Here is a 26,974-nt window from a genome sequence, read left to right as displayed (position 1 = left end):
ATATTTTCGTGAGTATCGACATTTTTATCCCGTTGAGACGGCCCAGCCAAGAAAGGGCCAGGGATTTCCAACCCCTCAGATCCTCCAAAACAGCCTTCCTGCACTCCCGCCAAATTGTTTGGGTCCATGTGTCGAGAGAAGGAGTCAGCTGAAGCCCTAAATACCGAATGTAGTTAGTGGCCCACCGATAGGGGGAGAGTGCCTGCAGGGCCGGTATTTCCACCTCAGGAATTGTAAGATCCAGGGCCCAAGACTTCCCATGGTTAATTTTAAGACCAGAGGCCCGCTCAAAGGACTGCAGAAGGGAGTGGAGTGCAGGGAGGGATATATGCGGGCGTGACAGTGTGAGAATGAGGTCATCAGCCAAGAGCGCCACTTTGTTCTGCCGACCCCCGAGGGAGAGGCCATGCATGTCCGCAGCTTGCCTAGTCATCACGGCCATAGGTTCTACCACAAGGGCAAACAATAGAGGGGACAAAGGGCAGCCCAGTTGCGGCCCCCTGTGAATAGAAATAGGGTCAGCGAGCTGCCCATTGACCCACACCCGGGCCTGAGGGGAGATATAAGGGGCCGTGATCCTAACTATCATGTTCCGGCCCAGTCTGATTTTCTGCAGCACTGCCCGGAGGAAGGACCAGTGAACCCGGTCAAACGCCTTCTCCACGTCGAACGATAAAAGGCATGCTGGTACGTTTTAGTGCTGCACCTTCCCCACAAGATGTGCAATTCTACGTATGTTGTCCGCTCCATGTCGATTCCGGATGAAGTCAACCTGGTCCAGTTCGACAAGGCCAGGCATGTGGGGATCCAGGCGCGGCCAGTATTTTGGTATATAATTTAAGATCCGTGTTCAGAAGGGCTATGGCACGGAAGGATGAGCATAGTGTGGGATCCTTCCCCAGCTTGCGAATAAGGGATATTTCTGCCATGACAAGGAGGGCATTGGTCCCTCCGTGTCGGAGAAAGAGTTGAATAGCAGCAGGAGATAGGGTTGGAGTTGTGTCAGGAACAGGTGATAGAAGGCCAACGGAAGCCAATCCGGGCCTGGTGACTTACCATGAGGGAGGTCCTTTAGCGCTGCCACCAGCTCCTCCGCCATGAGAGGTTCCTCCAGTTGTTTGGCGTGATGGGGGTGAAGTGGGGTCCAGGTGCATTGGTCTAGGATAACGCTGATCTGGTCCTGGGACGGCTCGTCTGCCGTGTAGAGGGCTGAGTAATAGGCCCGGACGGCTTCGCGCTTGGCCCCTTCTGTGGTGACCCTCTCTCCATCAGGTGTTAGCTATGTGAGCCATCGCAGCACACGCCCGCAGGCGTTTCACCAGCAATCTGCCCACTTTATCCCCTCCCTCAAAATGTCGTTGTTTTAACCCTAACAGGGCTCTTTCAGCCTTGTTGGTGCGGAGGGAACAGAGTTGTCCCCTAAGATTTGAAAGGCTGCGCTTACATGCAAGCGTGGGGCTTTCCTGGTCCTGTCTCTCTAGGTCTTTAATATCCTTGGAGAGGTTATCCTCCAAGAAACGGGCCCTGCGTGCACGTGCAATTGCCAGGGATGTAATATGGCAGCAGATCGTAGCCTTAAAGGTATCCCACACTACAGGAAAGGGAGTTTCAGGAATATCATTACTCGCGAAATAAGAGTCAATTGTGGTCAGTATGCTTTCCACATCTACTGGATCCCGCAAGATGTGCGTCCGCAGACGCCATCGCGGAGTACGGGGGGACAAGCGGCCGGATCCTGCAGGAGAAGTTCAACATGGGCATGATCAGAGAGCGAGATGGCGGACATGGAGGCTGAAAGTGTCTCTTATCAGAGCGCGGGAAATAAAAAACAGAATTTTTTTAATCAGGTATAATGTTGATATGATTAGTCATTTTCCACATCTAAGAAGTGTTCCACCATACTAAGACCTGCAGAAAAATTATAAGCATAAACATCGTTTTCTTCAGATATAAACCAGGCAGGACCATGTGTCCCAAAGAAGCCCCTTATTGTACCAAAATTACAGAAACAGGGAAGGATTTCAATGACATTAATTTCAAGTCACAGGAGGCCATGTGCTTGAAAGGCCTATGCATCAACCTGGCCAAAACCAGTTTGATATTCCAGCAGACAGTGGCAGTCAAGTGGGTTTAAATCTTTGTTAAGATCTGATGGCCGTGTTTAGGCGGCCAAATAGCACCAGTGGATGTTTCCCACCATGAAGCTTAGATACGTCTGGTTTTCCTGTATGAGTGTTACATGTAAGTAAGCATCTTCCAGGTCCACTAATACAATTGGTGCTTTGGAGAGCTGCAAGGTCCAAAGATAAAGTCAGAATCTAGCCCTTCTAAAGGGTGCAAGACTGCCTGAGATTGCAGAGTTTCTTGATGAGGCAATGCCTGCCACAGTTTTTCCTTACAAGGAAGTAGTGGAGGCACTATCCCTGTTATCCTTCTCAGTGCAGGACCATCCCATTTTCTAAGGAAGAGTCTTATGACATCCTGCAGAATTTACAAAGAATGAACTGGGAGTGCTAAGTTTTCTCCAAAAGATGTAATTATTTAATCTTAATTTGATACACACACAATATCAATGAAAAAAACAAGGTAGGACGTCATCAGGGCTGCAAATGTAAAAAAGAGACAAAATACAAATGTATAAATTAAATGCCAAAATATTATTATTCTTTCTGTGAATAGGCTCAACAATTGTATTACATTTAGTTCATGTAGTACTTTCCAATCTGGCACCAGATTGGAAGAATAATAATATTATGGCATTTAATTTATACATTTGTATTTTGTCTCTTTTTTACATTTGCAGCCCTGATGACGTCCTACCTTTAGGACGAAACGCGTCGGCTGCTGACAAAACAAAGAAACGCTCTTGGAACATAAGAATTGTATTATCTCCTAATGAAATATTGTTTTTTTCATTGATATTGTGTGTGTATCAAATTAAGATTAAATAATTACATCTTTTGGAGAAAATTTAGCACTCCCAGTTCATTCTTTGTATATTGAGTAGGTGTTTAGGGTTTGGACGGTGCCCTAGTAGCTGGTAGAGTGTACCCTTAAAACAATAACTGAGAAAAAACCCCTCTGAGTGCACCCTAGTACGCCCTACGTCGTCCATTGGCTTCTGCAGAATTTCTATGGACAGCGGCAGCTGGGAGAAATGTAGAGCAAGGCAATTTCTGATAATCTAGAAGCCCCATGTATCTGTGTTCATTTGGTGATTATGAATGAAAAGCCTCCTTTCCCCTCCCTTACTCCCCCGACCACTGGAGAGAAGTGAAGTAAACCTCCAGAGATGAAGCTGAGGAGGGAAAGTAATTTGGAATTCCTAGCCTCTACTGATATTGAGGATGTGATACCGGTATTTCCTCTGAAACACTACCACTAGCGTGTGACAAGCTGGAGGAAGACACGTGTTGAGCCGGAGGGCGATGCGGTGATTGCCAGAGACCTAGAGGTAAAGGAGTCTTGGCAGTGAAAGACTGAAACATCTTTGTTTGATGAAAGAGGACTGTGCTCTGGGTAATACTGTGTACATGGCACTCAGCAATCTGTCTTTGGCCATGCTCGACTACCACTACTGGAAGGTCTTGCTAATACAGTCTCGACAAATTGATTCCATCAAATGGGATGTTAATGCCTACGTATAGAGAAACCAGCATTTATGATCTTGGTAGTGAATAAGGTCAAGAGCAAACATCACTTTTTTCTGCCACGTCTTTGCCCAGGTGAAGCATTAACACACACTCCAGGATACAGCATAGGTCTACAGATTCATGGTATAGCTTGCCACGACGGTTTAATGTTAGCCTGTATGAGTGAGAAAATCTGGGTTAATATTACAAGTACCCTTCCTCTTAGCCCATTTGGGAAGGCAGAGCTTTGTTAATGGAGAAAGCTTCCATCAAAGCAACAGTCTGAGCTGGTGGGGGGAGGAGGGGGATGTTCCAATAGACAAAAATGGCGGTGTATAGGCATGCCTGATATTTGTTGTCCAGAGACTAATCAACCCATGCACTCAAATATTATAAAGTAAATTTATAGGAAGAGGTAGCAAAGAGAAGGTCCTTAAGGTGACAATATGTTTAGGGTGACATGCAAACAACAAGGGTGACAAGTAAACAGTAGTCTACTGACTAGAGTGGGGATAACTTCATTTTTTGGGCTACAATAATCAATACAGAAAAAGACCATAAATTAAAATGTATGACAGTATAATATGATTTCTCAATCAAAGTTGAACCTTAAATATAAAGCTCTCTTTTATATGTGCAGTCTTCAACAGATTAGTTATTGTTTTAAGTCTTGCTACTTTGTGTTATTTGAGTGGTTAAGAGTGTCAGCTACATAATGAATTGAGAAGTGAGTGGCATGTACTACTGACGGAGGAAAGTTTACTTTTTGAGCAGTCTTTTTTCATGACAGTCCTTTTCTAGGATTGTGTTTAGGCCTGTGTCCACAACTAGAGGAAAGAACAAGCAGCATCCATGGAATAATGTAGTCTATCCTACTGTTAGAAACTAATAAGTGGGAGGAGGTTACACATTTACAGAAAGAACATTAAATGCTTTCACTGACCGAGACATAAAGGTATACTGGAATAATGTAGCAGTCTTCTTCAGCTAGAGACAGTAGAACGAGCTAATGGATAACAAACATCATATTTGAAATTATACTTCCAAACAGATCTCAAAAGATAAATGCACTAAAGGCACTTGTGAATGTTTCTTAGGAACTACGGCATGAACATGCTCATCGTGACATTTAATAAATTAACTCCAGTCACTTGGTGAGGAAAACGATAGATAGCCTCTTACCATATGTGCTCAACAGGCTTTCAAACTGTGCCAGCAGTCCGATGGTGTACAGCTGCCGTAGGAACCCATCATCGCGTAGGCAGTTCCTCAGCTTTATTATGAAGCCACAAATCAGTGCAGTGAGCTACGATTGCAAAAGAGCAAATCACGTTAAATACCATCTGGATTTCAAAGAGGGGGAGAGGAGTAAATGGCAAGCAATGAGAAATTACACAGACATTAACCTTGAATAGGAAGGGGAAATAAATAAAATACAAATTGCTCCTGCAGTAACAGTTAATACCTAAATACTAACTGTATGCCAGGAGACTTTTATTTCTTTCCCCTGGAAGAAAACCGCAGTTTTGTGCATTTTTACATTGTGCCTCAGCCCCTAATCTAAAACTGTAATTAAGAGAATAGGCTCTGATATCAAAGAGTCACCCAAAGTGCATCCTTATTTTGCAAGACTAACTGCTACTGTCGCTACCCAGGCTATGAGAGACTAGTAGAGGTAGCAATGTGCATTCTACTTAGGGGGAATAGGACCATTTACTCTTCTGTGGCACTGCATACTGCCCCGCCCCGTGTAAAGGTGTGAGCAGTCCCCGATTACTGGGATCTTTGCGTTGCATAAATCTGGGACACATGGAAGGTGTAGAGAGAAAGATGGGAGGAAAAAGGAGAGAAAAGGTTTGTGTTTATCACAAGTGTGCCTAGAAGGATATATATATGGGAATCGAATGGATTCCATGAATATACACCACACGAAGGTGGTTACCTTTCTTCTTGGGTGTCAATGTGCATCTTGTACAATGGAGCCTGCACATATACACGCTCCCTTCTGATTCCCTAAACCAGAAGACGTTGATGGGTCAAGGGAGATAGCCAGCAAGATACATTTATTATAGCTGCTGCTACCTATGCCACAGCGACAAATGTACCTCCCGCTTCCTTGGTGGCGGTCACCCACCCTAGCCCACTATAAGGCCTCTCTCTCTGAAGCCATTACACATCTAACGATCCAGCCTAAACCATTCTCAGGAAGGCCATCTAGGACAGTATGCTCACGCCATAAGGAGATTACGCCAGGACCAAGCACCTCTAGAATTGAAGAGGAGTCCTTAAATTCAAAGTGTGCAACCACCCTGATTGGCCTGGCAACCAGAGAAGGATACACAGTGCTCTCCTCAGCCAATACTTTATTCAACACATTCACAATGGAAGTCCTGTGTACCAGGGCAATAGAGAAAATGTGAGAGAGGCAAAAGTGGTATTGCTGGGTCTAAATCTGGAAAATCTACTGAGCTGCTTCGTTGCTGGACCAGGGGAGAGAAGGATGAACTTATCTGCCAGGACAAGGAGCCGGAGAAAATTGGGCAGGAGGAAGTGACCTCATCCACTGATGACAGCTTTGGCTCAGCTGACTGAAGGGGCCATGGAGGACATCTCAATGGATAGAGACTGCCCAAGAGCCACAAGGTCCTCCAGCCAGATGCCCAGGAACCCTCAACATCATCTGGGTTGGGGACCTGAACCACTGCCTTCACAATCCTCCCTATACTTATTGAGTGTCAGTATTCATCTCTACATGATCCTGGGAATCTTGATACATTTTAATTGTGACGCATTGTCAGAGATCCTAACTCATCACGTTGAGGAATTTGCTCTGATTCCAGAATTATTAGAATAATCCTTAAAGCCGAAGCTTTTCTGGAGATATCACGGTCTGAAGCCTCTGTCAGGACCGATTGCAAAGCTGCCCCAACAAGGGGGAAGTCTCCTCCAAGCACTGCGTAAAAGACTAAACAAGTCTTATTCACTTGAGTGATTTTAATAAAGTTGTTTTTGAACACAAAGAATGTGCTGAAAGTTTTTTAGTTAAATGTCTCTGCATCAAGACATTGTTTTCATGGTTGTAAGAATATCAAACATATAATCCAATGCATGTTTCATCAAATTCGCTTATCCCAATGCATTTCGGGCTGTTCCTCAGCCCTTCATCAGGGGATTACTCTACAGGAAGAAAAAGAAAGAAATGGCTGTCAGCCTAAAGCTTAAATGATAATGGTACTATACATGCTAGGGTGGCAACATGCTCAGAGGTGATTAAGAGTACCGGAGTGTGAATTGATTCTTATTGCTATGGGAGTTTTATGCATGCTTCGTGGGTGAAATTAATGCTGCGGAGTGATTGAAAATAAATTGCAGGAGTGGTGGAAAGGATACAAGTGCACAAGGGTGAAGTTAATACGATTTGTGGGTAACAACCGACTGCGGGTGTGGCGGAAAAAATATGTGAGCAAGCGTGATGTCGATGCTAAAAAAATGTAGCTTAAAGATTATGAAAATGAACCCGGTGTTCGGTTTTGCATGCAGCTGGTGAAAATAAAACCATGAACCCAAGTGTCTAACAAGCAGGAATGCTAATACGGCGATAACTCACTAATACCATGCGGCTCTGGGTTCGAAGACCTGTAAGAACACACACGTGTAAACCGGTGGTTAGCACTCGGTAAATAACACGGTAAATATGTAGAGCTTGTCCTCAAGACGAGGTACTTACTAGAATGTGATCAAGCTCCGCGTTGTGTTCTGAATGGGTGTCCCTCCGGTAAGCTGGCACTTGGAACCCGTTTGAGTGTGTGTAAGCGTCGCCGCTGTGTCGGCTGTTATAAACATTGAGGATGGAAGTGAACCACGACTATGGGCGCCATCTTGGAATGGTCAATGTGTTCATTAGTACGCCGCGATAGGGTGAATAAAGTTGGGAGCTGATGAGTGCCAGTGTGGTGGCTGTGATGAACATAGATGATGAACTTAAACTACGGCTGTAGGCGCCATCATTGAGTGGTAAATGTGTTGGTTAGTACGACGCAAAGAGGGGAATAAAGTGAACAAGGCATAGAAAAAACGGTGAGAGGGTAAAACCTTATATTAAGGTGAACAATATATTATGAAGCACACAATGCAACAACTATACAAGAAACAATGAAACGGTCTTAAGGCGATATACATATTATCAACAATTGATGGATGATCATAGATAACATAGGAATTCCATCCTATCATTCAACCCGTTCGGTCGCATCATCGCCATGTAGCGGATCCAGTAATTCTCCCGTTTGAGAAGTGTGTTTTTGTTGTGTCTGGTAGGTTTAATCTGTTCTAAATCCAAATATTTCAATTGGGCCACTGTGTGGTTTTTCTCAAGAAAGTGTGCTGCCACTGTAGATTTAACATTTTTGGTCCGGATATTACTTTTGTGCTCAAGGATTCGTGTTCGAATTTTTCTCTCTGTGTGGCCTATGTAGCATGAGCCACACGTACATTTGAGCATGTAAACCCATTCAGAACACCAAGCGGAGCTTGATCACATTCTAGTAAGTACCTCGTCTTGAGGACAAGCTCTACATATTTACCGTGTTATTTACCGAGTGCTAACCAACGGTTTACACTTGTGTGTACTTACAGGTCTTCGGACCCAGAGCCGTAGGGTATCAGTGAGTTATCGACGTATTAGCATTCCTGCTTGTTAGACACTTTGGTTCATGGTTTTATTTTCACCAGCTGCATGCAAAACCGAACACCGGGTTCATTTTCATAATCTTTAAGCCACATTTTGTTAGCATCGACATCACACGCGCTCACATATTTTTTCCGCCACACCCGCAGTCGGTTGTTACCTACAAATCGTATTTACTTCACCCTTGTGCACTTGTATCCTTTCCACGACTCCCGCAATTTATTTTCAATCACTCCGCAGCATTAATTTCACCCATGAAGCATGCATAAAACTCCCATAGCAATAAGAGTCAATTCACACTCCGGTATTCTTTTTTTTTTTTTTTAATTTTTGGGAAACCTTTATTGTGCAATATAAAAAGAACAAATACGGGCCTACAACCACCAGGCCGGCCACGAAACCATTTGAAGCACGACTGCAAACAATACGGTGACACAGTAGCTCGTCAACACAGCGTAGCAAGCAATGAAACCATATCGGATAGCGCCTTGTTACCGTGTCACAGGAGCAGTGAAGGTTAATTTTAAGATTTTGTCCCAAATATAATGTTCATCGTTTTTAAAAAAAATAGTAAGCAGGGAGAACAGAGCCCATGCAATCACTTCAGAACAGAAGCAGGCAGCTTAGGTACGCGAAAATCAGCAACAGCAGAAGCCGGAATCCCCCAGGCAACATGGCGGCACAAGAATATACGTATCAGGATAGTTAAGCCAATCAGTAAGCACCGCGTCCCCCATCGTCCGCCCACCACCAATCCTATGCACAGACTCAAGATAGAAACAAGAAAAGATAAGAGTACGAGAGTGAGAAGAAAAACAAGGCCCATAGAAACTAAAACAATAACTAAAACCCCATCCCCCAACCCACCCCACCCTACACGCATGCAGAGGCTACGGCCTAACCCCCCCCCAGCAGTGTGCCTGTCGCCCATTAAAGAACCCGAAATATAGTATCAAGGAAAAGAAGAAAAGAAAAGGAAAATCTATTATTACCGGAGGAGGGCCAAATCCAAAGTTTCCCGATCTCCCCAGCCAGAATCACACTCTTCCACCCCACACATGAAATAATCACAGTAAGCAATAATCACCAATTGGGATGGAAAGGAATATCATTGCAATACGTATTGAGGAAGCGCCCCAGTCCGAGACCCCACCAGACAGTCCAGCACAAGTTAGCACATAGAAACCCCTAGCCCTGGCCAGATCGTAAACGTCCACCCAACCACGGTTCTCGTCAAGAGCCCGCCACAGACTGAACAAAGAAGCAAGATGGCCACCCTCTTCAGAATCGAGTTATCCATGAGCAAGATGGACTCCGCCAAACACAGTCAGCCCCAATGTCCCAAGGGAGTATCATTTTCAGGTCAGACAGGCATCGCAAAATATGATGCAATAGTAGCGGAGCCTGCAGTTCACAAACCACCAGGAAAGCCAGTTGCTGCGCCGACGGCGCCATAAACAATAGGTGCATTGCCACGGGTGAAGTCTTGGTGTTAGGCGAGGAGGGAAACACTGTAGCGTAGACAAAGGAAACATCCTCCATGCGCTCGGGCGGCAACAATGTAGCCCAGTCAGAGCCCAGTGAAGGCGGATCAGCACTGCGAGGTGAAGAAGTCGGTGTTTGAAGCGCCGCTGAGAGTATCGCATCGTCAAGCTTCCTGCCCAGCAATCGGGAGCTTTCACACCACGCAGCCCTCAGATCGGCAAGCGCTAGTAAAACAGAGCCGCAGGTCAGTTCAGGCGATTGATCCACTCTGTCCGCAGTGTGATGTGCGGCTCGCCCTCCGGCACACTGATCGGGAGCCCACCTGGCGTCATAGTCCTGGGCTGTAGTATAGTCCCCTCTCGCTTCAACGGCGCCATCCATGTTTGTCACCCCACCGGGAATGCACGAGGACAAACAGGCAAAGCAGCGAATCGGAACAGGGTCTCAGGCCACCGATATAGTTCAGGGCAGCCGGCGATGAGTGAACAGCAAGACGAGTCCCCCCCGGTCAACCGAGGTCGGGGGCGAGTCAGAGGCAGGCTCCGCCAGCTGGCCACACACCAATACAGGGAAAGCGCGGCGTGTCTCACCTGAGCTCCCCCCACAGCGAAGCAGCAGGTCAAAGTTTGAGCAGCCAAAAGAAAGCCTCGCGAAAGGGTCTGGTGGATACCGGCACTTCGTGTGCTGCGAGGCGGGTCGTCAGCGTCACCCCAGCTCGATCGGATTACGGAGCTCCAGCAGGCGCCATCTTAGCGGAGCAGCCCGGGTCACAGCTCCAGGTCCAGGAGCGGCCGCCGAAGTAACTCGGCAGTATCTCCAGTTAGGAGGCTGGCAGGGTCGTCGGAGAAACGGCAACAGCCTCAGCGATCTTTCACCGTTCTCCCGCAGCCGCTCAAGAACAGGATAGAAGGCAGAATATACCTGCGGGAGACAAAGGCTCACGGAGCCGGGAGACTACACGTCTGTCTCCGCCGCCATCTTGGCTCCTCCCCACTCCGGTACTCTTAATCACCTCTGAGCATGTTGCCACCCTAGCATGTATAGTACCATTATCATTTCAGGTTTAGGCTGACAGCCATTTCTTTCTTTTTCTTCCTGTAGAGTAATCCCCTGATGAAGGGCTGAGGGACAGCCCGAAATGCATTTTGAATTTGATGAAACATGCATTGGATTATATGTTTGATATTCTTACAACCATGAAAACAATATGTTGATACAGAGACATTAAACTAAAAAACTTTCAGCACATTCTTTGTGTTCAAAAACAACTTTATTAAAATCACTCAAGTGAATAAGACTTGTTTAGTCTTTTACGCAGTGCTTGGAGGAGACTTCCCCCTTGTTGGGGCAGCTTTGCAATAGACCTTGTTTCCACATACGCAGTAGGGATCAGACAGCGTCACCTCTTCAGCACGCAACAGATCATAACACAGATCACTATAGATGAACTGAGCAGTGCAAGTCCCTTTCGTTTCTTTATGAGGCCTCTGTCAAGACCCCAATGAGCACATCAGTCGCTAAGTGAACTTTATGGTGACCATTTTGGATGCCCCACCACCGCAGGCTCTCAACTATGACAAGTGGGCACCTTTGTCAGACACAGACACTTGCATTGCCCATTGGCAATTTATTTTTTGGGTCTCCAATGAAGGGCTTGTGACCCTCAACTCAGCACCAGTAACAGGATATCAGGTCACCCTCGGACACTACTGGGAAAGGCCCTTGGAAGCACCTACAAATGATTATTTGCAGTGTGAGCAAGTCGTAGTTTGGGCGTTAGGCTTTTTTAGGTGCCTGACAGGTGCCTATAGTGTGTTCCTCAGCATATTCCTTTAGATAACATTATCTACAACACTGAATACCGAAAGCAAGAGTATTTAGCAAGTTCAGGTAATCTCTTTTCTGAAAAAAAGACTTTGAAAAAGTACATTTGAACACTTCCAGAAAAGGACAGCCTTGTACAGCTGGAGTAAAAGTCTATGAGGAGGCTGTGCATAAAATGGGCTCAAATGAGTGTGGGCAAATGTTCAGGCTGACAGAGGGACAGGTGGTCTAACTAAGTTTGGTACTTCTGCATATGTGCCACTGTCATCATTAGGCCAGATTGACGTGGTTATGGCCCGCTAAGGTCTTATAATTAAATTTTGGGCATCCAAAAAGAAATGTCCTTCACTCCTTGACTTAAGTGTACAATCTGTTGTGTTTCAATACTTAGAATAAAAGGCGCCAAAATTCAACTTTTGTTTGGCACGACAAAGAAAAGCTGCTTATGCCACTTTTCCTATATTTTTGTGGGTCCAGAATACGTATTTAGAGGCACTTTAGTCCTTTGCGCATTCATTTATGGAATTTAGAATTACACACATTTCCCTGAGCCATCCTTAATGGAATTCATGCTTTGAGCTTCTCTGCTGGGCTGAGTTGATTATTCTGCTAGGAAGATAGCATTCAAAGCTCTCCCTGGACAACAGGGCCATTTGGAGAGATTACCCTTCTCCAGGGAGATGAAGGGACTGAAGAGGAAATCTTTTTAATGTGATTAGCTCTCTATCTCTAATAAGCCTAGACAAAGGGAGGGTATGCTGATTTTCTTCTCTAGTCACCAGACGGCTTTCTTTTCAAGTCTGGGACGGAAGAAATTAATTCTGGCTGGGAAGAGTCTGGCTCGGAGAAAAGGTCTGTTTCAAACTTGCATCAATCCATCATTTGAAAATTCCTATTGTGCTGTCTAGAAGTTTTGGACCCGCCATGGGTTGCTCCCAGGAAATGCACGGCAGAGGGATGATGTAGAATTTGCTGGGACAAGCATGTCTATTAAATGTACACAGGTTCACCTGCCCAAGTGCCCAACAGCATATATATTCCTTAACCTGACTTTTATTTTATCTCTGGTTTCACACTAATCTAAGAATGTGCACAGAGGCCAAGGCATGTCTCTGAATACAAGAGGTTCTGTGACCTGGAAGGGTGCACCAAGCGTTCCCTCAGTGCTGACTGTGGGCTACTATCTCTGTAATGTACAGTCTGCGTAACGTTCTGCTAGTTTGTGTATATTCACATCCTAGCACTGAAACCCAGACAGGGTGGTAAATGTATTTTTGTGTGTAGCAACTACAGGTGTAACAAATATATGGTGTGAGTGAGTCAGGGTAATGGAAGCCAGTCAGTCATTCCGGATACCCCTGGTCTGCCCTAGCAGAAGTTGTAGGCCTGTGCTCATAGATAGTAGAAGTATATTTTATACAATCCTGCAGCTGGAGGGACGAGACACAGACACTGAAGTGAGGTAGTGAAGAGAGGGCTGCCGTTTAAAATTTTATGAGGCCTTTTTGTTGGCATGATGCTGCTGATTAGCCCTCCTGAAAACTTACATTTTGTGACTGGTGGGGTTGAGTGGTGGGAATGCATACTATGTCTTTTGAAAGGTGAGGAAGTCTCTAATTGAGGACTGCCCTTTTCTTTTTCCCTGGGTACTGTTACATTTTGGTTGATGACAGCCAGGGGCAGATACTTCACAGCTTGTTGTGTTTCAGGTTAGATGCAGCACCTGTACTACGTGCTGTGATAAGTCTCACTCTGTACAAAGGCTGTGTTTGGAGAATTGCCTGGAGAGGATACCTGAATGGGGAACTGCCCCAAACTACTTCTAATGTTTGAGAAAGTTGATCCACATTCCCTGCCTAGAGGTTGCGCTTACTGAAAACGGAGACTGTTTGCTATGGTTTGGCGGGAGTGGTGCTCCCACCAAACAATAGTAAACTGCAATGTCCCAGGAGTAGGCACTCTTGGACATTGCTGGAGCAGGCCCTGGGGGTAGCATTCCCCAGGGCCATGTATGGCTCCAGGAGGAGGGCCGCGTGCCTCCCCTACTTTAGGGCCCGCCTCGGGAGGTGGCAGTCGCCAGGGCCAAGGAGGAGGGGCCATGCAGCTCCCCTCCCATTCTTACGAGTTTGGCCTGGGGGGGTTGTGGTCCCCGGGAACCGAGGGTGTGTGTGTGGCCCCCCCCAAGCCAAATATAAAAAGCCTGGGGAGAGGGTGGTCCCAAGGCCAGGGGGGTCAGCGAGCCCCTCCTCATATTATTGTAATTAGCCCCTGGATGGTGGCGGTCCCCGTGGTTTTGATAAGTCAGCGGAGGGGGGCCCTGTGCGCCCGCCTTCTATACTTATGATATGCCCCCAGCTCACACAGGGTTATTTACAAGCAAGCGCAGGAGTACCCACGTATTTTTTTTTTAATTGCGGCAAATTCACGAATGCAGCGATTTCTCTGCAAATTAATACATAAAAAAATACATTTATGCTGTGGCAGGGGCTTATGAAGACCCCAAGACCATGGCTTGAAGGTCAGGGTATTCCTACCCTGCCCCCAATTCTTTATTTTCACTTTTTTTTCTTTAGACTCAGTGAAGCCCAGTCCCAAGATGGCTGCCAAAACTTTCTAGTTGAAGCGTTGACAGCCAATCAGAGCTAAGCATTTCCCTGTACGAGCTCGTCTTTTTTTGCTAAATATCCATAGCCAGAGATATCACTATAATTTCTTCTTAAGTTTTTCAACAACTATCGAACAGATTTGCTCCAGATCATAAAAAGACAATCTGCGTACCAAACTCTATCTTTCTGTAAAATTTGTTGTAATTCCATTCAGGGGTTCAGGCTGTAGTCGTATTGATAGGTTCCTATGGAAATTAACATTGCAAACGCATCCTTTTCCCCCCCCCCCCCATTTTTCTGAGCACCCCTTCAAGGACCCCCCCAAAACTGTTCATGTGCAACAAGAATAACCGGAGCACTTTGTTTAAAAAAATTCCTGAAGATTCATCAAACGGCAAAAAAGTTACAGGCAAGTCAAAAACACTTTTTCTTTTGGAAACCAGGTCCTAACTATAACGATCTACTGGCCAATGCCAGTAGGATGGATGAATGTATATGTGTGTATATATATATATATATATATATATATATATATATATATATATATATATATATATATATATATATACATATATATCCTTTTGGCGGTCGGCAGTAGGTAGTTATATTTAGAACCTAGTTTCCATAGGAAAAGCATTTTTTGATTAGCTAATAACTTAGGCGTCGAGAAATTCTCCCAAAACAAAGTCTATCCATGTCAGCTCCTATCCTGAAAGTTTGGGGGTGATACGTCAAGTGGGGCTGAGAAAAAAAGGGGCGTCCCAAAACGCGCTTCCCCCATGTTATTTTCTATAGGAAATTATGAGACAGGCTTCAGCCCGAACTGCTGAACAGATTTACCCCAAATTTGGGAAAAAGGTCGTGCTTGGTTCAGAAAGCGACCTTTCCTTTAAATGGTGTAAATCAGTTCAGTAGTTGCTAAGAAATTAAAAAAATAAGAGTAAAAAAATCAATTTCCCATAGGAAACTTTTGGCAAAAAGATAGTGCTTGTTTTTTTTTTAAATGGTGTTAATTCGTTCATTAATTGCTGAGAAATTAAAACAAATAAAAGTTTCGATATCTTGGGCAGCGGGGGATTCGCAAACCCTCCCGAGCACGAGCTTCACTGTGATTGGCTGCCAACACTCCAAACCAGGAAGTGTTGGCAGCCATCTTGTGAGTAGAACTGAGTCACAAGAAAATAGAAAAACAAAGGTGAAAAAAAAGAAAAGGGGGCATGGTAGAAACACCGTGACCCCCTAGGCCTACTCAGGGGGTCCCACAAGGACCCCCAGGGCCAAAAAAAGCATTCTTGTTTGTAAATCATCCGAATTCGCGCTGGGTGCGCAAATCCGGACGAAAAAAAAAGAACAAAGCGCGGGCTACCGCGCTTTGTATTCAAAAAGCCCTCGGGTGGGCCAGGTCCGGGGGCACTTTTAAATAAAGTTGCGGGGGCCCGCAGGGGCCCCCGCAGCCCCGGGGACCCCCACCTCCCCAGGACTTATTAAAATAAATGCCAGCCCGGGGCTACCTAAAGAAATGCGTGGGGGTCCCAACTCCCCATCGCTGCTCTGGGGACTGCCACCTCCCCGAGACTACAAAACATAATTAGGGGGGGTGGGAGTGGGAAGGGTTCAAGCCCCCCCCCCCCCCACTCACTGCCCCGGGGACCACCACCTCCCCAGGGCACTTAATAATGAGATTTGGGGGTCCGTAGTGGATCCCCGGACCCGGGGACCACCACCTCCTTTGAAATGGAGGGAGGGGGGCCACGCAGCCTCCCTCCTGGAGCCCTCGATGGCCCTGGGGACCGCCACCCCCCAGGGCCGGCTCCTGCAGTGTCCTGGGGTGCCCACCCCTGGGACGCTGCTGTTTGCTATGGCAGAGTGGGAGCTGTGCAGTTCCCGCCCTGTCATAGCAAACTTGCTTTGGATTTTGGAAGCGAGAGCAGAGAAACATACTCTCGACCCCTTCCCGTTTACATTTTTTTTATTTTTAAAGTGGTCCGGCCCTGGGGATGGGGTTCCCAGGGCCCCAAAAAAGTAAAGAAGGGGGGGGGGGGCACACTACCCCCCCTTCCTAAATTTTTTTTTTTTTTAATAAGCCTGCATTGCCGCTAGGCCCCGCCCCCTGGAGCGTTGTAAGTTGGGGAATTCATTTCCCTTGAATACTGATGGTCTCTGGGGGCCAACAAGCGAACCAGGTACCTCCAGTATGCGCCAGGGAGCTGCGTTGCAGAGAGGTGTTCAGAGGCCACGCCGCTTTTTACACCTCTCTGCAACGCAGCTCTATGGTGCTTACTGGAGGTAGCTGGTTCGCCTCCAGGGACCCTCAGGATTCAAGGGGAATTAATCTCCCAACTTAAAACGCACTAGGGGCGCATTTGCACAGTGGTGAAGGGAGAGGGTGGGGCCTGATGTGACATTTGTGTACTTAATCAACCACTCTGACAAAACTCAAGCACTTATAAATTCACCATGCACTCTCCTTGCAGTATTCTAATCATCCAGTCACTTCCCATGCACTCCTGCAATGACCCATAAACTAACTGATGCACTGCTACAATACCCTGAGCAGTACCCATGCAGTCCAGCCATCGCCCTGTCACTACCCATGCACTCTTCCAATCACCTAGCGCGCACCATTTACTTATCCATTCACTCCGCAAAACCCAGGCACTTATAAATTCACCATGCACTGTTCTTACAGTACTCTAATCATCCAATCAGTACCCATGTACTTATGTAATGACCCAGGCACTAACACATGCACTGCTACAATCCTCTGAGCACTACCCATGCAGTCCATCCATTGCCCTGTCAGTACCCATGCACTCTTTCAATCATCCGGCCAGGACCTTGTACTTATCCAATCACAACCAAAACCCAAGCACTTATAAATTCACCATGCACTCTACTTGCAGTACTCTAATCTTCCAGTCAGAAAGCATGTTCTCATGGAATGACCCAGGCACTAACACATGCACTGCTACAATCCCCTGACCACTACCCATGCAAATCTCTAACCAGCTACACAGTATTGATTCACTCATCCAATTACCCAGGTTGTACACATGCACTCCAGAAATCCCTGTCACTACCCATGCACTGCTCAAATCACCCATCCAGCATCATGTACTTATCCAATCACTCCGCCAAAACCCAAGCACTTGTAAATTCACCATGCACTGTCCTTGCAGCACTCTAATCATCGAGTCACTATCCATGTGCTCATGCAATGACTCAGGCACTAACACATGCACTGCTAAAATCCCCTAAGCACTACTGATGCAGTCCAGCCATCTCCTTGTCACTACCCATACACTCCTCCAATCACCCAGCCAGCACCATGTACTTATCCAATCACCCCGCTAAAACCCAAGCACTTATAAATTCACCATGCACTCTCCTTGCAGTACTCTAATCATCCACACAGTACCATGTACTCATGTAATGACCCAGGTACTAACTCATGACAAATACAGAGGAGGTCATGCTGATCACAGGGGTACCCCAACGCTTAGTGTTCCCTAGTGTATGTAGGTGTTTTCACTGTATTCCAAGTGTCTTTTAGCAGAGCACTGGCTCTGGTCCTGGTTAGTCAGTCAGTTATCACCAGTACCCGTCAGTAAAAAGTTGGGGGCACAGGAGGACTTTCAGCTCCTCTCTTGCTTCTTCCTGCACATCTCTTGCTTCTTCCTGCACTTTTTTACATCTTTCTGTACTTCTGTATTTGTCTTGCTTCTTTCTGCGCGTTTCTTCCTCTTTCTTCACATGTCCTACCTTTGTAGGCATAATTAGAAATTTGCATTTAAAAAACCATTGCAATTCACTGAAAAAAACATAGATTTCAGGCATGTTATAGTAAGAAATAATCATTTAAAAAACCTTAGAGATTCACTGAAAAAAACATAGGTTTCAGGGACGTTATAATTAGTTGGACATTTCACTCGTACAAAACCATAGAAATTCCCCGTTATAGTTAGGTCAGCTAACTTTAACTCGCGCCCCCGCAATGCACTGCTGATGACGTCACATATTACATCATTCTACGGAGCTGATACGTCATGCGGCATAAATCTGCATTAACAGAATAAAGAAGCACTAACTGTTGGTCCGTGTCCAAGAGGTTTCTTGCAGCGGGGCGGGAGCGGCTTTCCGCTGCTGAGACGCGGTGTTGGAATATATATATATATGTATATACATTCCGGTAAATGTGAGAGGGGGCGATAGGTTGAAGCAACTCAGACGCCGGGAGTCCAGGTATATTATTGATCTGATGACCAAGTCACCACTAGGGTTGAATAGCGGAGAGGAACTTGCTGTACATTTGGGGAAGTGAAGAACAGTCATTGAATTGATTAGAAATAGCATGTTTCATGAATACTGACAACTGTGATACTAATTCTTGTCATACTTGATAATGACATGCAGAGTAACCACTACCTGACACCCTTCAAAACTTTGAAACTCAACATTGAAATAGGATAGGTAGCAACACTAGTTTTATCCTATAATATGTGATGAAATGCACTTAACCAAGACAATAAGCATCTTCTGGTTGCTAACGTACAATGGTGTTGTATTTGGCTATAATAGAACAGAGGGACAAAAGCGGAAGCATGACTATACTTTGAACACTACATCCTGAATATGTTGGTTGATATATCATATCAAAAAACCCCTGTTTAAAATTTCCGAGGGGTTACTTGCCGATCCACGGCGAGATTTTGAGACCCACATATGTGGATAAATTGTGTATCATTAGCATCTCATATTTATGGTTAATAGTTGAGAGCATATGATATGATACCAACTCTCAGGATGATAAGCCGATACACGGCATTATTCTATAATAGCGGCGCTATAATGTAAATGATATATGCATTATTGGTAACAATTTGGTTTGACTTGCACATTCCAATATGGCGCGACTTTTTGCATGTATGCTTAAGTCCCTTTTCTATGTTATACACTTATCATGTGACATGGATTTAAATGCACTGCTGGTCCGCGCGCGGGCATCAACACTGACGAAGGCTTGCAGCCGAAATGCGTTTGTTGACTCTGAATAATAAACACGGGAAGGTTTAACACCAACTTGCCCACGAGTGCTGTTTCCTAACGTATCCGGGAGGATTATATATATATATATATATATATATATATATATATATATATATATATATATATGAGATAATCCACATAGAGCACATTGATTTCTTAAACCTTTTGGCTTGAGCTCTTCGGCAGAGTGAAGCAAACTGCATACCCAGCATATGAGGTCAAAAAACCAAACATATAAGCAGTTGAAACTGTTATTGACAGAGCTGAAGGAGCAAGGTATAACGTCTTCGCCAAATAGTAAATAGTAATTTTGTTGAAAAGAATTCTGCAGAATAATGCAGTACTATAAACGTAACTGACCAAAAGCAAAGGTGAGGTAAAAACGTGTAAATAATCACAAGTTTAGCTGAACAATCATAAAGTCCTGCAGTAAGCCGAAACCCCACACTGGTTGCAACTAGATCAACACGGATTGCAACTCAGGCATGTATAAATACTTCTGTCAAATAAACAAAAACAGAGAGGTCAGATCGGTCTCAAAAAAGCCACAGAGACGGAGCGAGATAGATAAGAATCACACACCCACTTTGGGTGGATAGGAAAGCCCTCACACACCGACCTAGTCAGTGTCATGCTTCATCACCGGGCCCCACCAAAGAGGCCGAGTGCCTCTTCGGTGTGCTGCGACGCCAGAAAGACTGCGGAGCTGGTTGTGTGAGAAAGGCGTGCTGTGAGGGTAGCTAAAATTAAAAGTGCCTAAAAGGGTATCAGTAAAAAAAGTTTAATGAGTGATCCCTAAGACACAAGTGAAGAGTATTATGTGTCTGAATTTAGCTGCCAAGGTTTAAGGATTGGTTAAATTCAGAAAAAATACTTAAGTCAGTCAACATGTTTCTGCCATATGGGTGGTTTCAATTTACCAAGGCATTCGTCAGGACTAAACCCCGGCGGTATGGACTCTCTAATCGTCCACCCTGACCTGGGGACGTGAAAGTGAAAATCTTAAAAAGGTGAAAAAAGTGCTTAGAAAAGGTAGAAGAGCGGGTCGCTCATTCCGAAAAATGCTCCAAATTATGGAGTATCTCAGCACTTTAAAACAGGACGCTACTTGCACCATGGGTCTCGGGAGGGGGGTTGGAGCGTGCCTGGCACATCGCCCTCAACGCTCTCAGCCAGCTGTGAACCTGGACCCCGACAATTTTTTTTTAAATACTTCCGTCCACACAAGTCAGAATGAAAGAAAGAAAGATCCAACCAGATCCTGCAAAGACTTGTCTAGGCATCTTTATCACACCGTACACCTCTAAGTTGCCTGAAAGCCCATTCAGCAGGTACACAAAATAAATGTAAGTCATCTAACAGCATTTCTTTCAGGGTATTCTGTACAGTCTGAAAACCCAGACGGACACAGCCATGCATGTCTGCTTTGTGCAACTCAATGAGCCATAGATCTACCCACGGACTCAGTGCTGTCGATACCATATTTTATTATGAATTTCACAACCTCTCGACCATCCTGCACCAACTGTACCAGTTCACTTTTGAGTTCCTCTGGAAGAGAAGGCAGCAAACTCTCCACTGAGTGCTATAGTGCAAGAGACAACTTTCCAGCCATCTGAACTCAATGCTTGGTGGAACCAGAGGGAGGATATTTGAGTCTGCAGAGGCTGTATCTACTTGCACAACCAGACTTTTTGTGGATGGATGTTTGAAGAGACAATTATGATCCCAGGGTCGGGCCAATGCCTATGGAAAATAGTCCTGTCTATAGGCATTCCTGTTACTGGTCCTACCCAAGCCCCTAACAATATGTTGTGTAGGGCCTCATTATAAGGGAGTAAGGACTCCAGTCCATCTTATTCTGGTGAAGAATAGCCACCAAGGGGGCTGTGGATAATTCCACTGAAGGAAGCTGACAATCTAAGAAGTTTTATCCGACGGACCCTCACGCCTTTGGCTGAAGATGCTGACAACAGGAAACACAGTCCTCCGGGTCATGGGGGTCTCCCAGGCACCACAAACCTATGGAATGAGGATTTGTGCCTGAAGGCATCGCACAAAAACACACTGTTTCTCACACAAAATGTGGGGATGGGCCAAAAAACAGCCCCCTAACAGCTTCGGATCCAAGTTGCAAGCGCAGAAAAGAAGAAACTGACGTCAGCGCAACGGCAGGGGTGTTATAGGAACTCAGTCGACGTCACATTGTGTGATGGCATTGATACAGAGTCACGCGGACGTACTGGGAGATAAATTTCGGGAACCGTTCTCATGCCTGGGGGAGGATTCTAAAGTATAGAATGTGCGGCTAGATGTCAGATACACATTAACTTCTGCAAGATCTCATTGCTATGGACTGACTTCCACCATTAACTTCTCCTTTCTTTTTAGGAATCAATACATGCACCCACAAAGGAGAATGTGAACTGCACAACTATTCCGGAATGACCTGAACAAATTGCAATTTTTGCAAACAATAAATACATGAAACTGCAAAACAAGAGTACTGGAAAGAGGTACAAGGGCTGCAAGGCTGCTGTAGTTCTTCAAGTCGCTAGTAGATGCCCCTTCTCAAGTCAGATTCAATAGCTTGAAATGTCAATCATGAAGCTGAGGAGGTGTGGCTTAAATCTAGAAATCTGCATACACCCACTTGCTACTCTAATACCTTGTGTTCATTGGAAACTGGGGTTGCAATATACTGCAAAAAGAAGTCTCCACAGAAAAGCACAATGTAGATGGAAAACATGGGACTCTACTTCCAACAGAGGCCGTCACAGAAGAGTACAAAAGAGACGGAGAAGGAAAGCTACAGTTGAGCTATACTACCAACAGAGGGCCTCCCAGAAGATGGAAAGCTGCAATTGTGCTGCTCTACCAATAGAGGTCCTCACAAAGAAAAACATTTTCCACTCAACTACCTAAAGAGGTTCTCCAAAGAAGAGTACAATGGAGATGGAATGCCGTTGCATATACTACCAACAGAGGTCATCGTACAATGGAGACGGAAAACTTGTTGCACTCTATTACCTTCAGTGTTCCTTACAGAAGAGTGCAATCGAGATAGAAAGCTGCAGTTGTGCCATAATACAAACAGAGGTCCTCTCAGAAGTATACAACATAGATGGAAAACGTATTGCACTCCAATAACAACAGAGATCCTCATATAATGGAGATTGGTAGCTGCAGCCTGCACAACTATTCCAGGCTAAATCTAACATCTGGGAATTTTTGCACACAATCAATATATATAACTGCAACATTAGTGTATCGGAAAACAGAGCAAAGGCTGCAAAGCTGCTGCAGTTCCTCGTGTCATTAATAATGGTCCCTCTCAAGTCATATACAATTGCTTGAAATATCAACCACCAAGGTGAGGGAGTGTGATTTTAACCCTGAAATTTGCTTATACACCCTTGCTAGTCTAATGCCTAGAGCTTGTTTTTCTGAAGGATAAATAAATATACCAAACCTGGTTGATAGTGATGAGTCTTTTACTTTCAATAAATATCTTGAATGTTATAGAAATAGTTAATGACACCCTAGTATGCGTAGGGACTATCAGTCACTGAAAAGTACAAGTGTCAAAAAAAGTTCCTTTGCTGGGCAACTGTTTTTTAGATGTATGTATTCATGTGTAAGGGATAAATGCACCCACTCACAGTGAAGGCATCCATTAGCTGCCGTTGACTGGTTCATTGACCTATACTTTGTGCTGTGGCTGGAGGGAACATTATGTGAGCGACATTTATACAGGCCAATGGCGAAACAGTGTTGATTGAGCGCCTCCATATATGTATGTTTATTGTATATTTTTGAAAAACATGAAGCTGGCAAGGCCAGACCTATAACTGTCTGCCAGAGAGAACTGAAACAAAAAGTGATTGGTTTCCGTATGTAAAGTACATGGGAGTTAAAGAGGTGAATGAGACAAATATGATGATCGAGTATAGATTCCTGGTGTAAAATAGTATGTCATGCACAACAATGGGAGCACTCTCTAGGGGCTGAATGATACACTAAAAAGCCAACAACATGAGAGAGATGTACACCCCTGTGGGCTGATCCAAGGTGCAAGTAACACAGATTCAAAGCAATGGCTAAAGGGTGGCCTCTATGTACAGTGGAGGCAACAGGTGTTGCTGTTAAGGAACTGTCAATCCAAATCTAAAAATTAAACTCAATTTACTTTGGGCTTGTAAACCAGCACAAATAGCTCCCATAATACAAGTTCAATATTTAGTATTTGGTCTAAATTATGATAGGCAAAATGTTCTCTGCTTTCGAACTTAAAATTCAATTGGACTTGTATATTAAGGGGTTTACTGGTGCAGTTAATTTCCTGAGAAACACATTCACTCATTCAAAGGCAGATGTATCTACAGAATTTCTATGAACAGGTGGATTCTTGGCACAAGGAGATGAGCAGTTTTCCCTGAACTAACTGGTTATACATATAACATTATGCGGCTTGGGACTTGATTCTATATCTCCAGTGTTTGAAAGTAGGAACATGGAGATATACGTTAGAGATATTACATGCAGATCGGAAACAACCTTTATTTTCATTACCATTACCAAGCAATGACTTTTTGAATGCATTGCCTTCATAAGCAAGTCTTTAGCACACAAATGCCTTTACCACGCATACCTTTACAACGAAGTGTAAGTTTATACTAAATATATATCAGGGGAAGAGAAATGAAGCTGCAGGCACGGCCCACTGGGGGGAGCACTTGCACGTATGTACCTGCAGCAGCTGAACTTGGAGCACCAAGTCCGGGAACATCGAGTTCAGAGACTTTCCCCCAATCGAAGCGGGGCCCTTTGTATTCAAAAGCGGACAGCAGGTAATTTAGAGAGAGAAAGGCATTTGAGAAAGGCATAGGAGCCGAAACCGGTCATGCCGACCCTGAGCTGCTGAAATAAAATGAAAGTTTTCCTGTGGGCCTGCGAGGACTGAATTCTTTCTGCAAAGAAGGTTTTGGAGTTATGTTTAGGTGCGAGGTCACGCGCACCGTGAAGTCCCCTTCCTAAAACTGTTCGGCGTAAGCAGTGGCAACTTTTGTGGATTCTCTCAATGTTCTTGGGAAATACACAGAACCGCCGCCAATCAACTTAAGGCACATGCTGTGGGAAATTGTGACTGCACAAGTCAAGTCAAGTCAAGTCAAAAGATTTATATAGCGCGCTACATACCCAGAGGGTCTCAAGGCGCTTGAAGAGGGGTGGGGAGTTATTAGTCGAATATCCACGTTTTGAGTTGCTTTCTGAATGCTAGGTGGTTCTGAGTAAGGCGAAGGTGAGTGGGAAGTGAGTTCCAAGTTTTAGCTGCTAGGTAGGAGAAGGATCTACCTCCCATGGTGGTTTTGTTGATGCGAGGTACAGTGGCAAGGGCTTGGTTGGAGGATCGTAGCTGGCGGGAGGGGGTGTAGAAGGATAGTCGTGTGTTGAGGCATTCGGGTCCGATTTCATAGAGTGCTTTGTGTGCGTGGGTTAGGAGCCGGAAAGTGATCCTCTTATTGACGGGGAGCCAGAGGAGGTTTTTCAGGTGATCAGAGATGTGTTCTTTACGTGGGATGTCTAATATGAGCCTGGCTGAGGCGTTCTGGATGCGTTGTAGTTTTTTCTGGAGTTTTGCGGTGGTGCCGGCGTAGAGGGTGTTTCCGTAGTCCAGTCAGCTCGTGACCAGAGCGTGGGTGACTGTTTTTCTAGTTTCGGTAGAGATCCAGCGAAATGTTTTTTTGAGCATGCGAAGAATGTTGAAGCAAGATGAAGAGACGGCGTTGGCTTGTCACTGTAGGCGCATGCTGTATAATTAGTGACTGCACGAACATCGCAACCAAAATATTTATCAGTGCGTCAAGGTGCCTTATGGGATTTGGTGGCAGGATGAAGGACACAGGAATGCCTATAGTTTTACCACGAACACCATCAGGGAAGGAGAAATGAAGCTGCAGGCACGGCCCACTGGGGGGAGCACTTGCACGTATGTACCTGCAGCAGCTGAACTTGGAGCACCAAGTCCAGGAGCATCGAGTTCAGAGACTTTCCCCATTCTTCAGAGTGCCTGCACCAATCGAAGCGCGGCACTTTGTATTCAAAGGCGGACAGCAGGTAATTTAGAGGGAGAAAGGCATTTGAGAAAGGCATAGGAGCCGAAACCGGTCATGCCGACCCTGAGCTGCTGAAATAAAATGAAAGTTTTCCTGTGGGCCTGCGAGGACTGAATTCTTTCTGCAAAGAAGGTTTTGGAGTTATATATATATATATACATATACATATATGTACATATATATATACATAAAAAGGAAGCGGAGAACTCTGGGCAGTTCCCACATTTAGGTGATGAGACGCTCCTATGTATTGCACACTGCAACACAGTTGACACTCTAAATCTGCTCACCTCAAATGTCTGTTTTTCTAGCAAAGTTTTTAAACAAAGGATTAGCACAATGCCGTCCATGTTGAGCTAGAAAGGGACAAAGCCTTTTGCCATTCATACAGCAAAGTCTTAAAGCATCGGATTAGCAAAGTGCCATCCATGCCGAGCTGTAAAATTACATAATCTTTTAACCACTCCAGACACACTGTATCTATATAAATATATCCATGAATGCTTTCCAGGCTCCTGCATCCATTCATGAACTCCCCCCTCACACCAAGCGGGAAAGAAAGTAAGCAGCACTGCTCTATAATTCACCAGTAATTCTTGATTTTCTTGTTTTCACATAAGGTGCATGTTGTAATGTAGCTTGTCTTGTGCATCCTCCCTATGCTTAATCCAGCTCTACTGCTTGGCCCTTGATGATGTCATTGGAATGTTGGGAGGGTTGAACAGTAAGGAGATGTCAGTTGGTATGAGGGGCTGAGCAGTGGAACTGCTCCTGGTGGGGTCTGTTTCTTGTATCTACATAACATCTTATACCAAGGATCTTAAGTGAACAATAAAGCTATGATCCTGGATACATCTATGGACCACAGATCTTTCTTTCATTATTTTAACAGTGCAGAATATCGACCTACAAGTTTCGGCTAAAGCCTTCGACAAGGTAATAGAGATTTTTAGTGCAGAGTGGAATTTAAAGGGACAAACTCTTTTCCCACCATGAATCCTTTCAAATCAGCAACTGGATTGCTAATCTTGTAAATGCATTCTTTCATTTTGGCATATAACAGACGCCATTTTGTTCAACAGAAGTATAAATACATTTTAACAAATGGCGTGCATATCAAAAGAGGATTTGGATAAACAACTATGTGCTGTCCTGCACTTACATTTCTGCAGGACCAACATACTGGGAACAATAACAAACATTATATCATGCAAATCAACCCTCACTGGTCAATTATATAAACCCTCGAACAAAAGACAACTGCTTATGCTTCCCATATGGCTTCAGTGGGTCTAAAAGTAAATGAAGTAAAGTCCTTTGTACTTATAGTAGGTACCCATTTTCTCTAGGACCAAGGAGACTAGAGGTGATTGACTCTTTCTCACATCTAGAGGTCTATTTTGATTAAAAAAACAGTCCAGGGCTAACAAGGTGAAAAATAGAGCTCTGGGGATGGAAAGGAGTATGGAAGCTATAAATTCTTTCGCTAGCAGACTGGGCACAAAACCACTGGCTGTTATAAAGTCAATATACCAGGCAAAGACACTCGCTGCAGCCACATATGGGGCAGGTATATGG

At 44.9% G+C, this 26,974-nt stretch overlaps 1 protein-coding gene across 5 annotated transcripts in view; it reads right to left on the bottom strand.

The window, feature by feature from the left end:
- The window catches only part of INPP4A (inositol polyphosphate-4-phosphatase type I A), a 1,119,411-nt gene that overhangs the window by 178,588 nt on the left and 913,849 nt on the right, over positions 1 to 26,974 (bottom strand). For all 5 annotated transcript variants that reach the window (XM_086934219.1, XM_086934220.1, XM_086934221.1 and 2 more), the window contains one exon: positions 4,815 to 4,938. In XM_086934219.1, the coding sequence (XP_086790345.1) occupies positions 4,815 to 4,938 (124 nt within the window). The remainder of the gene's footprint in view (positions 1 to 4,814; positions 4,939 to 26,974) is intronic.

This window comes from Lissotriton vulgaris, chromosome 8 (assembly GCF_964263255.1).
Source record: "Lissotriton vulgaris chromosome 8, aLisVul1.2, whole genome shotgun sequence".
Lineage (NCBI taxonomy): Eukaryota > Metazoa > Chordata > Amphibia > Caudata > Salamandridae > Lissotriton > Lissotriton vulgaris.
This window is presented reverse-complemented; position numbering and strand designations above follow the sequence as displayed.